Here is a 13,490-nt window from a genome sequence, read left to right as displayed (position 1 = left end):
TGCTATCAGGTCTATAAGCTAAGCTTTTTAAAAGTATATCACATGAGCGAATCATCCTTTTTGATGTATAATAGGACACAGGAATAAACGCGATCACTCCTTTTACCTTGTAATACCAAACGTTTCAGCGCAGGTTACACCAGGCTTTGCCGTTTTTACCAAGCTATTAATCATTACTGAACTAAAATACAAGGTTATAATGAAACTCTTCAATACAATGCGTTTTAATTAATTCATTAACAAGTGTTAAAAGTTTTTTGCTTTAAATATTGATCGAGGACCGGCTTGCAGGTTTTCACGTTGTTTGACAGAGTTGTACACGATGATGGTGTGGTGTAATATTGTGCGATGCCCTGAAATTAACAACAGTAAAAAATCATTAATCTATTTACCATGAGCATAAGAAAATCTATTTAAAAATATATATCTTTTATTTTATCAGAGTGGCAACATAATTTTTGAGTTTGCAATCTACGTCACGCTTTGCCACAGGCTATACGCATAAAACATTTCGGCGCTGTATTATTCGTCTCGTTATATCGCGCTCAATTATTCGGTTAAGCAAGTAAGTAAGAACGAAACGGACGTTCAGATATATATCTGCTCAAAAAAGATAATGGTTTCTGTTTACCCTCTGATAAACATAACACTGTACTTAGCTGTATGAACCCATTTTACCCAAAATAGTCTCATTTTTCGAAAGCAACCTGATGTCGATTCGTTCTTATATGCGTAAATAACTACTATTAAAAATACTCACAATCAAATAATTAACGTAAGCGCACACTTGGTAGAACATAGTGTCGCATTTAGCGTCACTCGTCACATATTTCTTGTATCCGTCGTTGTTCGGACCGAGGCAGTTTACTCTGATGAGCTGGTTCATTTGTTTCGTTGCCGGCTGCTCCTTGTCCAGTTGGTCGAGTAGCGCCCGGCATTTGACGGGGTCGATCTTACCGTTTGTCGTCAGATTGTATTGGTCTCGGACTACGCATATTGATACGGAACACTGGGAAATGAGATATTAGTTCTGATCCGACGTGGAGTCTCTACTACTACTAAGTATTTCAGTACTTTACTTTGAAATACTATCGTTACGTATTGAGAGTAATATAATAAATTTTATATGTATGGTTTGCATTGGTCGGTGCTTTAAGAAACTTACAAATGAGGCATTAAATCGATTACTGGATAATACTAGATCCTCAATAATGATTCCACTAAGGTGCAACGCAGACGACAGACTATCCTTGTCGCACTTTTTAGTCTGTGAAAATAGAACTTACGCAATTATATGTAGTAACGCGTCGGACTCTTTGCGCGTTGTGTGCGTTACTGCATATAATGGCATAAGTTCTATTTTCACAGACTAAAAAGTGCGTCACGGATAGTCTGTCGTCTGCGCTGCACCTTACTGCTAGTTTCAGTATCGTATCGTCGGATAGGCATAGGCTTATCTCAATAGAAATAAGCTTACAGCTGTTGTTTATTTGTCGATAAAGATTTCTTTAAATTAACTAGTATTATTAAGTAAATAAACCGTCCTATCTTATTTAGCTACATTACGAAAAAAATATACAAATGCTTTCTCATAGCTTAGTAACAAAACATCTTACCGAAAATATACTAGAACCACTTTTATCTTGACATGTCTTTATTCTTGAAACAAATTGTTTCATCGTGTCCGCACAAGACGTCTTCATTGCCTGAGAAATAAAAAAAATTGTATACCAACAATATTAAACTGGATGGATCTCTCACCTTTGACGAATAAAAGTATTAAAATTCGTTTTTAAACTTGTTGTTGCTTTATTCCTTAATTTAACATGACTGCCAGTAAATACGGAAAATAAAAATATTTTGGTATTCGATTACAAAATTGAGGCGATCCTAGATGTCACTTAGCACTTGCACTGGCACTATTAGCAAAAAAATGTGTAAAGATAATTATATATTCACTTACTTCAGGGTTAAACACAGCATCGCAAGCCTTTTTCTGAGCCGGAGTCAGACATGTTGATAGCACCTGTAATTATTTATCATTAATACTAAATACTTACACACCTGCCATATCAGAATACAGTGATGTATTTTAATTTGCTTACCGAAGTACTCATTGACGTTAAAATATACACAACCACTATATAAAAAATACTAAAGCCCATCTTCAATGTAAGTTGACTGCCAAAAACATGATTTTTCGAATGATACCAATATTTTTATACCCGTGAATACATTTGGACCAAGATCCCAGAGCTGCCAGACCTACGTAATTTTAGCAAAGCTGAAACTTTGAGGATTGTTAGTATAAAGGGTCTGTTAAGAGGTATGCACATCCACTACCTTGAAAGCGGGGCCGTTTCTGAGGTAGCGCGGAGTGAAGGTGCGTAAAAAACGACCCAACCCACGTTATAGTAGCAAAGTTGGTTTTCAGATATGTTATTAATGATATTATGTAGAATTAAAATTGACTATTGCCAGACCGTTTCCCGGGGCCATTACTTCTGCCAGACGCCTTAAATGTTATAAAAAAATGAGGTCAACTACGTCATAGTAGCAAGCCTAAATTTTATATATGTTATTAAAGGTACAATTTTAAGACCCCCTGTATGCGGACAGACCATTCCGCAGGGCCCTTCGTCCCCTAGACGCCATTAAACTTTCCCTATGAGTGCGAGAGTAAGAGCATTATTCATACGCATAAATGAAAAACAATTGAATCAAAAAAATAAAAATTGAAAAATTATTGAATACTAACTGACCCGCGCATCTTTGCTTGCGTCACTTAAGAGAAATAGGTCAAAATGTTACATTTAAACGGGTTATGTAACATTTTTCACTGGTACTCTGCTCCTATTGGTCGTAGCGTGATGATATATAGCTTATAGCTTTTCTCAATAAATAGGCTATCCAACAGTAAAATATTTTTTTATTCGCACCAGTAGTTCCTGAGATTAGCGCGTTCACACAAACAAACAAACTTCTCAGCTTTATAAAATTAGTATAGATTAAAAGTACTTGGAATGTTTAGAAAGATAAGTAACATTATTTTGGGAATTATTTTAAAAATAGATATGGTTTACACTATTCACAAAAATTATGAAAAGAAAATTGTAGTCATTCATCATCATCATCATTATCTGAGCTCTTACTTCCCTCATCAAATTGAATATTTAAATCATCTCCACCATCGTCTTCATTGTTACTTGAATTCTCTGTAAAAAAAAATGTTGGTAATGATGTTGAAAACAGTTACAAGTAGGTATATTGAAATAATTTATAGTTAAAATAAAATACCTAATTCGTTTTCAAGTGATTCGCTTACGAAACTTGGCAATTGGTCACCATCAAACCACTTAAAATGATAATGGTTATCCTTTAAAATATATTTGATGTAATTCAAAAATTTTTCTGCGAGTTATATAATGTTCCCGGATTAATTGATGTAGATGCTGCACGGCTACAATTAATCCGGGAACATTATATAACTCGCAGATAAATTTTTGAATTACATCAAATATATTTTGTTCCTTCGCTTTATCAATAGATAATTCAACTTCTCCGAATTGAACAAAAGCTTCTTGATATTCTGGCGATTTCTTTAAAATTTTAAATGGTCTGAGCTGAATTGATGTAGATGCTGCACGGCTACAACTTTTCATTAACACGTATACAGTCGGCGATTTGAATGAGAAATTCCACCGGCAAAATGTTAAAAAATTCGACGCAAGTAATTTCCCTCCTTGTAAATCTGAATTGCTTCAACAATTTCGACGAGCAAATTATATTGCGGGTGTCTGGAGTAATGCTCATATAAAGCGTCCTAGCATTATAAGCCCAGCAAATAAAGGGTGGGTTCTAAAGGATAACCATTATCATTTTAAGTGGTTTGATGGTGACCAATTGCCAAGTTTCGTAAGCGAATCACTTGAAAACGAATTAGGTATTTTATTTTAACTATAAATTATTTCAATATACCTACTTGTAACTGTTTTCAACATCATTACCAACATTTTTTTTTACAGAGAATTCAAGTAACAATGAAGACGATGGTGGAGATGATTTAAATATTCAATTTGATGAGGGAAGTAAGAGCTCAGATAATGATGATGATGATGAATGACTACAATTTTCTTTTCATAATTTTTGTGAATAGTGTAAACCATATCTATTTTTAAAATAATTCCCAAAATAATGTTACTTATCTTTCTAAACATTCCAAGTACTTTTAATCTATACTAATTTTATAAAGCTGAGAAGTTTGTTTGTTTGTGTGAACGCGCTAATCTCAGGAACTACTGGTGCGAATAAAAAAATATTTTACTGTTGGATAGCCTATTTATTGAGAAAAGCTATAAGCTATATATCATCACGCTACGACCAATAGGAGCAGAGTACCAGTGAAAAATGTTACATAACCCGTTTAAATGTAACATTTTGACCTATTTCTCTTAAGTGACGCAAGCAAAGATGCGCGGGTCAGTTAGTATTCAATAATTTTTCAATTTTTATTTTTTTAATTCAATTGTTTTTCATTTATGCGTATGAATAATGCTCTTACTCTCGCACTCATAGGGAAAGTTTAATGGCGTCTAGGGGACGAAGGGCCCTGCGGAATGGTCTGTCCGCATACAGGGGGTCTTAAAATTGTACTTTTAATAACATATATAAAATTTAGGCTTGCTACTATGACGTAGTTGACCTCATTTTTTTATAACATTTAAGGCGTCTGGCAGAAGTAATGGCCCCGGGAAACGGTCTGGCAATAGTCAATTTTAATTCTACATAATATCATTAATAACATATCTGAAAACCAACTTTGCTACTATAACGTAGGTTGGGTCGTTTTTTACGCACCTTCACTCCGCGCTACCTCAGAAACGGCCCCGCTTTCAAGGTAGTGGATGTGCATACCTCTTAACAGACCCTCTATACTAACAATCCTCAAAGTTTCAGCTTTGCTAAAATGACGTAGGTCTGGCAGCTCTGGGATCTTACTCTAATTTATTACTTCGTGAGCTATAAATTTAACAATTTCTCGTGAGGTCGTGTCACGAAATAAATAAATCCTTCGTATTTTCAACAGTTATCAATAGTAATTACACAATAGTTTGAGCATTTGTCATATTATTATTATTATGTAATAATATTTAAGGTATCCAGTGAGGTTCGTATACGAGTCGCGTCGCCGACATTCTTCCTGCAACTGGATTTGTATGGCGTTAGTAGCTTGAAGACGTAAATCAACATTGCCTCGTTAGATGGCAATGTTTATTATTTGAAGAAAGTAAAAGTTAGCACCCTGGTCGCGCGTAGCGTCGACGAGACGCTTAGCAATCTCTCCGTAAGAGTACGAGCTCTTGGGCCCGATGGTCAAAAAGTCTCAAACCCAAAAAGGCACAAATACATAATCACCAATAATACTCGTATTACTATATTTGCGCAGTTTGAAGTTTTCGGCTGATACGGCAGCAGCGCCAGCATTACTCACCGCGCTGAAGGCACTACTCCGCGCTACGATGTCGTTGCACATTTTGTGGCCACATCAAGGGGCTGCCCATACTCCAAAGCAACAACGACATACCTTCCGGTCTTTATCAATCGTCGCCCGCTAGCCTATTTGGTTCTAGTAAGGTTGGAATACCCGCAGTGGCAAGAGACTGACGAATAATGTCGTTTATGTTGGCGTGACGAGAGATACGACTTACTCACTAAGCTCAGGTGATACTTTATTGGCTGAGTCGGCCGATAGCATCCCCGTAATAACACGAAACACCTGAACGAAGACAAGTAAAAGCGATGCGGAACGTGGTATCATCAAACATACTACCAATGTTGTATGAGAGAAGCGCCTGCAGCCAAGGCGATTCCCATGCTCCCACAGCACGAGCACGCTCAGCAGAAGTGGTAGATGTTAGTAAAATATTTGCCGTAATCAAATTGCCGAGCGGCGCGTCCCACCGTCAAATCAAATCAAATGTGCCTCAAAAACCAGGAGTCAGACGAATAGGCATGAAGCCATGCCCGGTTGTCCAAGGCTATATTAAGAATATTGCCAAGTCTAAGTTTTGGAAATGGGGACATATTACGTACGTGCATCATCATCTGGATATGAGCTGATGATGGAGCTCGGAGCAATCGTATGGTATTGGGAACCATTACTTAAGCGTGTGCGCCGTTCTTGGGCATCGTGGTGTCACGTGGTTTCTTACTAAGCAATCAGATCCAAGTCGTATGACCAAATAAAATGTTCTTTCTTTTAGTCTCTCAGTGGCAGGAACAGTAGTGTTTCGGGTTTTAGTTTAGTTTATGACACAACCCAATTATCTACCGGCTAGTGTTTGCGATATACTGTAAAATCAACTGTATTGTCGTAAGACCTTATTGCTTTGCGCTATGATCGTTATGAGCACAAAGTTCATGGTAACTTTGTGCTCATAATTTTTATCTTAAGTAATCTATACTAATATTATAAAGCTGAAGTTTGTTTGTTTGTTTGTTTGAACGCGCTAATCTCAGGAACTACTGGTCCGATTTGAAAAATTCTTTCAGTGTTAGATAGACCATTTATCGAGGAAGGCTATAGGCTATATATCATCACGGTACGACCAATAGGAGCAGAGTAGCAATAAGAAATGTTACAAAAACGGGGAAAATTTTGACTTATTCTATTATACATGTGACGCAAGCGAAGTTGCGCGGTTCAGCTAGTAACTAATAATTCAACTATTAAGGACACTATATTTAATTAAACACTCAAGGTTACAATGAAACTCTTTAATGCGATGTATTTTTCATTTATTAACAAGTTTTAGAATTGATCTGCTTCAGATATTGATTGAGGACCGACTTGCAAGTTTTAACGTCGTTTGACAGAGCTGTGCACGATGATGGTGTGGCGTAGTATTGTGCGACACCCTGTAATCATTATTAAAAGTCATTAATAAATCATACAATTATACTTCATTTTATAATCCTATAGTCTATTTCTAAAAGCAATATTTCATCGGCAGGGCTACAAAATCTTTGTGTTAGTATAATAATTCGCTTCTTGCCACATATTTGCCAAAAAATACCATGCTACAATTATATTATTGGTCTTATTATATCATGACTGGTGACTAGGTAAAAGGCTCTTAAACAATAGTTGAACAAACACTAATGCATAATACCAAAATTAGGTTAAAACATCGCGATGAATCCTTGCCTAACTAAAAAAATGAGCAACACATTTCTCGAGGGCATGCAAAGTCCCCAACCCGCACTTGGCTAGCGAGATGGACTCGAGGCCTACGCCCTCCCTCGTTTCCATTGCCCAGCAGTGGGACAGAAGATGATAAGCAAAGTTGTTTACAATACTCACAATCAAATAATTCACATAAGCGCACACTACATAAAACATGATGTCGCATTTAGGATCGCTCGTCACATATTTCTTGTAGCCGTCGTTGTTCGGACCGAGGCAGTTTACTCTGATGAGCTGGTTCATTTGCTTCGTGGCTGGTTGCTCCTTGTCCAGTCGGTCGAGTAACTCCCGGCATTTGACGTAGTCCAGTTTACCGTTTCTAGTTATGTTGTATTGGTCTCGGGCCACGCATACTGATACGGAACACTGTGAAAAAAAAAGTTGGTGCTTGTTTCAAACATGCATAATACAAATACATACATAATATCTCCCCTTTTGCCCATAGGGGTAGACAGAGCTCAAATAACGCCACTTGGTACGATCCTGACCGTCTGACCGTATGTTTGTTTATACTTACTTATTTAGTTATTTAAATACTGTACTCTTTACATGACAAGAATAAGTATGTATCACGTCGATCGGGCCAACGCCAGCTAACGGTTAACTAAATTTTAAATAGGCTCTTAACTGATCTAGATAGATCTAATAGTTGATGTTCCTTTTTGACAAAGTCCTATATCTAAAGAATATTACTAGGTATAGCTGAAATCGACCATAAGTCAAATATTTTCAAAACTTGGCAGACAATTTTCATAGTTTTCTTACCGAAAACACACTAGATCCGCTTTTATCTTGACATGTCTTAATTCTTGATACATATTCTGTCATCGTGTCGGCACAAGATGTTTTCATAGCCTGAGGAATATACGTACACACTTAATTTACCTGTTCTGTGAATCAGAAAAACCTTAACGAGTTTTTCGAACCTTACTACATAATGATAAAATACCTTCGGTTTTTACAGTATTTCTAACTTACTCTAGTAAGGGAAAAATGTATTCTTGCGGTCATGAAAACTACATGAAAATTGGTCGGCATAAAAATAATGCAATCAGTATTACCACGAAGCTAAACTAAGTCTTGTATTACTTACGTTAGGGTTAAACACATTATCGCAAGCCTTTTTCTGAGCCGGAGTCAGACACGTTGATAGCACCTGTAATTATCTATTATTAATACTGCATACTTGCTACCATTTATAAAGAAAACATACTATATTTTATTGGCTTACCGAAGTACTAAATGACATTAAAATATACACGATCACTATGTTAAAAATATTGAAGCCCATCTTCAATGTAGATTGTCTGCCAAAAACATGATTTTAAATGAAACAAATATTTTTATACCAGTGAATACATTTATTACTTCGTGAGTTATAAATTTAACAATTCCTCGTGTCACGAAATAAATAAATCCGTCATATTTTGAACAGTTATCAATTTTTACAATAGTAATTACACAACTGTTGCAATATTTGGTCTCAAATTTTTTTTAAATATGTAAAAAACCAAAACCAAATCAAATGCAATAAGTGCTCGTATTAACACAATAATAACAATATCCACTTAAGAAGTTAATGGCTTTAAAGAACTATAAATGTGACCAAATATTTGATTATTTCGGATACTAATGAACTCTATTATCTAAATTAGTAATACATTTAAACATTTATACACAATATTCAGTTTCCTCCAGACGTCTGTTGCTGTCTCCAAAACTCTTCGCGGTTCTCCAGAAACCTGATCGCCTCTTCAGCTTGTTTCAAGACCACGTCATTCTTCTTATCAGCGATAGCAAGGTCGGGGTTTTTCAATAGATTCTCCAAGTAAATCTTGTCGGAGTTCAGTTGACCAAGAACGGGCCTGGCTGATTTTGATCGCTGCTTCTTCGGTTTTTTTACTACTTTTACTGCGCCGATTGTGTTTTCGATAGCTTCCTGAAATGGAACAGATATTATGCCATTAAACGACTTGCGGGTTCAAGAAAGGAGAGAATACCAAGAACATGTTACAAAAAATAGTCCTTTTGATTTTTCGGCACCATTAAAGAAAACACAAACATCTCTCACAAACAACAAGAGGTGAGACATTTCTAGATGACATTCAAAATATGAAAAAGTTACAGGTATATATTATTCTAATTCGATAAGTATACAAAATTTTATAGAATAAAGTCAATATCAATGTTCATATTCACCTGTGCTTTCTGCACTCCAAGTCTGAAATCATTCAAGTCAGGTCTGGCTCGCAGCCCTCGATGGTAATGCACGAGACTCATCTCGAATTCACCGCAGTAATAAAGAGCTTCAGCTTTCCGAAGCAATGCCTTCGCGTCTTTGGTGTCGAGCTTGAGGGCCGCCTCGGCGTCTGCCAGCGCTGAACGTGGTTCACCCAGGAGAAGGTAGCACTTGCTGCGAGCGACGTAGGCTGCCTTTTCATCTGGTGCCAGCTCAATGGCCTGAAAATAAAGAAAACGTGTGGTTTAGAATAGTTTTCAATATTATAAGTTATTCGGGATTGAAGTCACCTTTGGAGGGCACTTTTCTGTTCACGGGGCAGTTAATGGATGTTAATATTTGTTAATTCTGAGTTCATAATTAGCGTGTTAGCAAATATCTTAGTGTACCTTATTAACGAACAAAACAGCAGTACGATATCTTTCCCTCATCATCTCAGCTCTCGCCAGCGCCAGGAGCGTGCCAGCGTCGGCTTCAACAGGCAGTTGCAGCGCGCTGCTCCTTTCCGCCTTGTCCTTCAAGTTCAGAGACTGCTTGATGTCTTTAGACCCCATCACCACAGCCGCTGCCCTGTCTTTATCCGTGTACAATTCTTCTTCTCTCCTCCTTCTTTCCCTCTTCGGCTTGCGTTTCCATCTCCTCTTCGGCTTAACAGACTCCTTACGTTCTTTAGCAGACAGCTTCTCATCTTCGATCTCCGGTTCGTGCTCCTTCCCAGCGGACGGAGGGGCTCTCTTGCTGATCGACGCCTTCTGCACCGGGATCTCGTCCTCTTCATCACCAACGCCGACCCTTACGAAGCTTGCAAGGAACTCCGCGTCCTTTGTTGGCCCGAGGATAGAGCGAGCTTGTGCTTGGATGTCCATCGTGGAAGTACGGTGATAGTTATGTAATGAGTAAAGGAGGTGTGTGGAAAGGCGTGAGTATCGACGCCTCGGCTGTCGTCGTCATGGTGACTGGATGTGTTTTCGCACCCTCTCCTGACACATAGTGGCGTGTGGGTCGTTCCGCAACACGACTGCGTCGCTGAATCGATGCCATGAATTTTATTGTAGTTGTACGGATGTTCTACTGCACGTACACATGCACATGTTACCTGTGTTACGTCACTGCTGCTATATGGCAATCTCAATGCTAACAATACATACAAATCAGTCGTTAGCGAAGCAATTACTATAAAAGCATTTTGTCGAAACAGTACTACAACTAACCTACTTCAACAACAATACAATATACAAACCACTTAATACCTTATTTTTGGAGACCCGTAGGACTTATATGAAAATTTTACTATAGTATTTTTTTAATTATCAAATTTTAAACAATAAACCTCCATAAGTATAAACGCTACTCAGTCCAAGAAACATACCCTACCCGTCACATGATCACAAACCTACCGTTGGTACCTTCATCATATTATTTTTAATTGTAATGAAAATTATGTCCATACATAAATAATAATTATACCCAAGTGTAAATTTGAAAATGTTCATTTAAATACTTAATTCCCTAATAACCTGTGTGAGTTAAATGTGCATTTCCTTAAGCCATAAAAAATTATAGAATATAATTATGTTAATTTTATAAAAGTTTCGTGACAAATATAATAAAGACCAGCTTATTAAATTATTATCGGTGCTATTAAACTTTTAAGTAGGTCATCAATACATTGCCTATAAGTTCTTAGTTAAGCAAAAAGTTTCTATTAAATGTATTAAGCGCACAATTTTAAAAGCCAACAAATAATTTTCAACTTGTTTTATAATACTGGATTTAATAACTGTTTCATTGAAAAATATTATCCTGTTTCAACTATACGGAAGAAAATACTTAAATTCAAGAATAGTGTTACATTATTCTTATTGTTATATTGTTAGTCTTAGGTAATTGTGAACTTAAGATTTTTTAAACCGTACAAAGCAACAATAAACAATGTTCATGATGAAACCAAACCCAGCATAATATCTATAGTCCAACAACTTAGTATTGTATAGGTAGAGCCTTGTAGGCAACGTTCGCCGCTGGCAAAGGTATAATTAATTCAGAATTTAGAACATCGGTGACCCGCAAGCTTATTCAGCTGACGACAGCCTGTTTGAAAAAGCCATAGTATTTTGAAAATACATACATATAATAGTTAATAATTATAATTTAAACAAATCGTGCATGCCTAGGCTCTCTACAAAGTTGACGGTCTATAGTAACACCTAAACCAATACTCTACGCTTACAAACTTTCTAATTTGATAGTATCAACTGTACCTTAGCAAGAGAAGCCAGTGCTCGGTCATAGTTGCCGTTCTTAAGATGCCCGCTCGCCTCATCGCGATGTTTCTTGGCTTCCACTGGGTTCGTGATGGGTAGCTCCGGTTCTTTATTTCGGCCCATCATGAGCTACCGGTGTCTAATAAATCACTGCTATCTGAAAACTGGAGAGAAAATACGTTCTATCTATTTATTCGTCTTTAGAAATAATGTCTCTCTTAAATTACATATGTTATGAGTTTCCCCAAACCGGCAATTGGCCAGCGTGGTAGACTCAAGGTCTTACCCCTCCCTCTTCACGGGAGAAAGCCCTTTTGCCCAGCAGTGGGACAGTTAAAGGTAATTTTTTTTATTGTTTATTATGAGTGTTTATAGAACTTCTAAAGATTTATATTAGGTAATTGCTTCAAATTAGGTTTTTTTTTTATAAATTACGGTAACCTTATTTATATATTGGTTAGTGAGTATTGACCATTTATTAAAATACCTAATTAATTATTCCTAATATATTTCAATCTAATTTCACTCCTAAATGAATTTGAATTCAACTGAACAAACCAAAATCTTATTAGGTACTAATATAAAAGACAAGTGCAAGGTCAATTCAGTGTGACTCTAGTTGGCAGTGTCTGGCATTAAAATGAAAAATGATCCAAAATTGCAGGTTGCCTGTCAAACTTAATGCAGACTTAAAAAATAAAAGAATATTTTACACAACCGAATAATGCCGGTTCAGACTGTGATGGGTAATTGCTAGACGTCACGTTTATTCAGCTAAAAAACGAAGTAATTATATGTCTGACTAGCTGACCCGCGCAACTTCGCTTGCGTCACTTAAGATAATCATAATTTTCCCCGTTTTTGTAACATTTTTCACTGTTACTCTGCTCCTATTGGTCGTAGCGTGATGATATATAGCCTATAGCCTTCCTCAATAAATGGGCTATCTAACACTGAAATAATTTTTCAAATCGGACCAGTAGTTCCCGAGATTAGCGCGTTCAAACAAACAAACTCTTCAGCTTTATAATATTAGTATAGATAGATATCACGAAAACGTGTTTAATGCAAATTATGTTTTGTTATTGACTTTTATTAACAGCTTGTGTGCTTAACTGTTTGTAAGTTTGTGCATTGAAGATTAGATATTTTTTTATAAATTATTTCGTAAATTTTTAGTCAAATTACTTTTGATCTTCTTATGTAAATTACTGTTTTTGTACTTAGTTAACTTATTTGACTAGCTACTTATCCAACCAACCTGAACGCATATTTTACAGGGAGAATGTAATACAAAGTATACCAAAATATTGGAAACAAAAAATATTACACCATTTTATCTACATTATCATACTATATCCAGTCTTTGTACGTAATTTACCTACTTACGAGAATAAGGGTTAACAAGAGCAATAAAACCTCGTTCAAACTTATCTGCGCCCATATTTTTTCGACAGCGTATTGCAAACTTCGAATCGACGAAAAATCTCGATTACTTCACGAACTTAACTGTACGTTTGGGAATGATAAAAAGTATTATTAATGCACCCTCTACCGGCCGGGGAAGGGAAGGAACTTTGGTAAATGGCAATGATGACATTGAAAGAGATGGAGCGATAAGTAGAGAGAAATAGTCGCTCATCACGGAAACTATTCCAACTGTACGTTGAACGTTAGCTACGAGAGCGGCTAGGAGAACCGCGATGCATTTTGTGGAATGCATATTTCTAATTAAACTAGT

At 36.6% G+C, this 13,490-nt stretch overlaps 3 protein-coding genes across 4 annotated transcripts; all 3 read right to left on the bottom strand.

The window, feature by feature from the left end:
• Positions 1-219: 219 nt before the first annotated feature.
• On the bottom strand, positions 220-2,196 carry LOC142987048 (uncharacterized). Of its 2 annotated transcripts, XM_076135609.1 has the most exons (5): positions 2,106-2,196; positions 1,964-2,026; positions 1,617-1,706; positions 761-1,009; positions 220-353 (listed from the first exon to the last, which is right to left on the bottom strand). In XM_076135609.1, exons 1-5 carry the CDS (start codon positions 2,163-2,165, stop codon positions 237-239), a joined length of 579 nt encoding a protein of 192 aa, XP_075991724.1. In that variant the 5' UTR covers positions 2,166-2,196; the 3' UTR covers positions 220-236. The 2 variants fall into 2 exon arrangements, 1 of the variants encoding a protein (XP_075991724.1); XR_012960497.1 differs by lacking the exons at positions 220-353; positions 1,617-1,706; positions 1,964-2,026; positions 2,106-2,196 and adding an exon at positions 1,166-1,411 and having other exon boundaries at positions 873-1,009.
• A 4,585-nt stretch (positions 2,197-6,781) lies between these two features.
• Positions 6,782-8,581, bottom strand: LOC142987037 (uncharacterized). Its single transcript, XM_076135598.1, has 5 exons — positions 8,478-8,581; positions 8,340-8,402; positions 8,012-8,101; positions 7,364-7,612; positions 6,782-6,918 (listed from the first exon to the last, which is right to left on the bottom strand). Exons 1-5 carry the CDS (start codon positions 8,535-8,537, stop codon positions 6,802-6,804), a joined length of 579 nt encoding a protein of 192 aa, XP_075991713.1. The 5' UTR covers positions 8,538-8,581; the 3' UTR covers positions 6,782-6,801.
• Positions 8,582-8,604: 23 nt separating this feature from the next.
• Positions 8,605-10,413, bottom strand: LOC142987026 (outer dynein arm-docking complex subunit 4-like). The gene is made up of 3 exons (XM_076135587.1): positions 9,875-10,413; positions 9,446-9,706; positions 8,605-9,185 (listed from the first exon to the last, which is right to left on the bottom strand). Exons 1-3 carry the CDS (start codon positions 10,349-10,351, stop codon positions 8,931-8,933), a joined length of 993 nt encoding a protein of 330 aa, XP_075991702.1. The 5' UTR covers positions 10,352-10,413; the 3' UTR covers positions 8,605-8,930.
• Between the last annotated feature and the right edge of the window lie 3,077 nt (positions 10,414-13,490).

This window comes from Anticarsia gemmatalis, chromosome 3, assembly GCF_050436995.1.
Source record: "Anticarsia gemmatalis isolate Benzon Research Colony breed Stoneville strain chromosome 3, ilAntGemm2 primary, whole genome shotgun sequence".
Taxonomy (NCBI): domain Eukaryota; kingdom Metazoa; phylum Arthropoda; class Insecta; order Lepidoptera; family Erebidae; genus Anticarsia; species Anticarsia gemmatalis.
This window is presented reverse-complemented; position numbering and strand designations above follow the sequence as displayed.

Coding starts and splice junctions, on each gene's coding strand:
- LOC142987048 (XM_076135609.1), bottom strand. CDS start 2,165: ATGGGCTTTAGTATTTTTTATATAGTGGTTGTGTATATTTTAACGTCA. Junction 1,707..1,963: donor ATGCTGTGTTTAACCCTGAA/GTAAGTGAATAT, acceptor TTTATTTCTCAG/GCAATGAAGACGTCTTGTGC. Junction 1,010..1,616: donor GTGGTTCTAGTATATTTTCG/GTAAGATGTTTT, acceptor CTCATTTCCCAG/TGTTCCGTATCAATATGCGT.
- LOC142987037 (XM_076135598.1), bottom strand. CDS start 8,537: ATGGGCTTCAATATTTTTAACATAGTGATCGTGTATATTTTAATGTCA. Junction 7,613..8,011: donor GCGGATCTAGTGTGTTTTCG/GTAAGAAAACTA, acceptor TTTTTTTCACAG/TGTTCCGTATCAGTATGCGT. Junction 6,919..7,363: donor CTTATGTGAATTATTTGATT/GTGAGTATTGTA, acceptor TAATGATTACAG/GGTGTCGCACAATACTACGC.
- LOC142987026 (XM_076135587.1), bottom strand. CDS start 10,351: ATGGACATCCAAGCACAAGCTCGCTCTATCCTCGGGCCAACAAAGGAC. Junction 9,707..9,874: donor CTGTTTTGTTCGTTAATAAG/GTACACTAAGAT, acceptor CTTTATTTTCAG/GCCATTGAGCTGGCACCAGA. Junction 9,186..9,445: donor TTGGAGTGCAGAAAGCACAG/GTGAATATGAAC, acceptor GTTCCATTTCAG/GAAGCTATCGAAAACACAAT.